The sequence below is a fragment of the Perognathus longimembris genome, chromosome 10 (assembly GCF_023159225.1).
Source record: "Perognathus longimembris pacificus isolate PPM17 chromosome 10, ASM2315922v1, whole genome shotgun sequence".
Classification (NCBI taxonomy): Eukaryota; Metazoa; Chordata; class Mammalia; order Rodentia; family Heteromyidae; genus Perognathus; species Perognathus longimembris.
The window spans coordinates 28034766-28036828 of NC_063170.1; the positions used below are offsets into that span (position 1 = coordinate 28034766).

The following is a 2063-nucleotide window of genomic DNA, read 5'->3' on the forward strand; positions in this document are numbered from 1 at the left end:
TGTTTTCTCATTTCATTTCTGACGCTTTCGATTATTCCTGTTAACATGGCCTCATTTGCTTTATTCTCCATCTCCTCTTCAGCCGTGCTGCTTTTTGGAGCTGGCGAGTTGGCTTGCCCTTTGATGAACTGAGTTATGTTTCTTTGTGATTGGCGCATCTGGAGATCTGGATGGCTTCTCAGGTTTGGTTTGTAGCTCTTTCCTCCCTCCTGTGTAGGGGGTGACTGCTGTGGCCCCGCCCACCAGTGCAGGGTACGCCTACCAGAGCGGGTGCTGCCGCCCCGCCCTCCTGTGCGCTCTGCATCCACTTCAACAGGCACTTCGGCTGGATATGCTGCTCAGCCTTTTTCTAAACTTGTGTTTTTGAAACTACACAATCAGCCAAGAGATACATTGGATATTATTTACCAGTATAAACAATACCCAGTTAAAAATTTGAACTATCATAAGTATTCAACCTGTAGAAGCACAGTTGGATCAGAAAACGTGACAGTCTTCATGATAGCTTAACTGGTACCCAAAGTAATGACTACAGGAACTAAGTCCTTAATCTAGTAGCAAGTCAGAGATTATACTTTAATTCAATAGCTTCTGTATTAAAAACTATGCTGTCAAAACATGAATAAAAGTTGTTGCAAAATAGTTTAGGATTTCAAACTGGGCCAGGTGGTTTTAATTGTAAAAAACAATTGAGAGGCCATGATAGCTTTTTATTCTAAAAACACAGCTTCCTGGTTTACTTAAAAAAAAAAAAATTGCCCCCGCCCTAGATATCGCGAGAGGGCGGGCCCGCTTGGCTCTGGGGTCCGCGTCGTTCAGGCGCTGGGGCAATTGGTCGGCCTCCGGTGTGGGCCGCGGGTGTAGAGCCGGCGGCGAAGGGCCGCCCGCCGCGCGGCGTGGGCTGTGGCGTCGCGGTGGTTGGACGACGCCGGCAGTCGCTCTGCGCAACCACGGGCTCTGAGGCTGCCTCTCGGTCAATGCCCGACCCTCATTCTCCTGACCCGGAGCAGCAGCAGCGACCCTGAACAGACCGCCCCAGTGACCAGCCATGGCGGCGTCCACGGCCTCGCACCGGCCCATCAAAGGAATCTTGAAGAACAAGACCTTGGCGGCTCCCGCTGTGGTGGCCTCAGCCCAGCAGCCCGGCTCGAACGTGGACGAGGAACTGAGTAAAAAGTCTCAGAAGTGGGATGAAATGAACATCCTGGCTACGTATCTCCCAGCAGACAAGGACTATGGTTTAATGAAAATAGATAAACCAAGCACTCCTTACCATAGTATGATAGGTGATGATGAAGATGCATATAGTGATTCAGAAGCGAATGAAGCCATGACTCCAGATATCTTAGCTAAGAAATTAGCTGCTGCTGAAGGCTCACAGCCAAAGTATGGGGTTCAGGAACAAGAAAGCAGTGAAAAAGAAGAAAATGACCTTTCGCCTGAAGAGCAAGAAAAAAAGCGACAACTTGAAATGAAAAGGAAGCTCCACTACAATGAAGGACTGAATATTAAACTGGCTAGACAGTTAATTTCAAAAGACCTACACGGTGATGAGGAAGATGAAGAAATGTCAGAGACAGATGGAGAAAGCATGAATATTGAAGACTCAAATCAAGGATCTGCTACAAGTGACGAACGACAAAACAAATCACAAGATTCATAGAAGACATGTATCCAACATTACAGTTGTTGGTCAAATACAAATCCTGTTAGTATAATACACTGCTTCTTGTTTTCCACAATTCATAACTCAAGTACCAAAATAGATTACCAGTTATGTATGCCAAGAATTAAATGGTAACCTTTGAGACAGGTTAGATGAAAATGCATAGATTCTTGTGCCTCGTACTTCACCACAAATTTAGTGTAACATCTTTAGTCCAACCTGCTTTACTTTTGTAAGAACACTGGTTAATTTGTATAAGATATTGTATTGCTTTTTATGCTTTAAAGGTTAAAATGTCTTTTGGGGGGAAGGGGACTAAGTTATTTTCATCATCTTCTAGATGTGTGATACCTCTTATAAAAACTTTATAGGAGTTGTTTCTTTTTAATTTTTTAAA

At 44.6% G+C, this 2063-nt stretch overlaps 1 protein-coding gene across 1 annotated transcript; it reads left to right on the forward strand.

Annotated features, from left to right (window-relative positions):
• Positions 1-871: 871 nt before the first annotated feature.
• Positions 872-1725, forward strand: LOC125358496 (protein phosphatase inhibitor 2-like). The gene has a single exon (XM_048355669.1). It carries the CDS (start codon positions 1049-1051, stop codon positions 1661-1663), a length of 615 nt encoding a protein of 204 aa, XP_048211626.1. The 5' UTR covers positions 872-1048; the 3' UTR covers positions 1664-1725.
• The last annotated feature ends 338 nt before the right edge of the window (positions 1726-2063 follow it).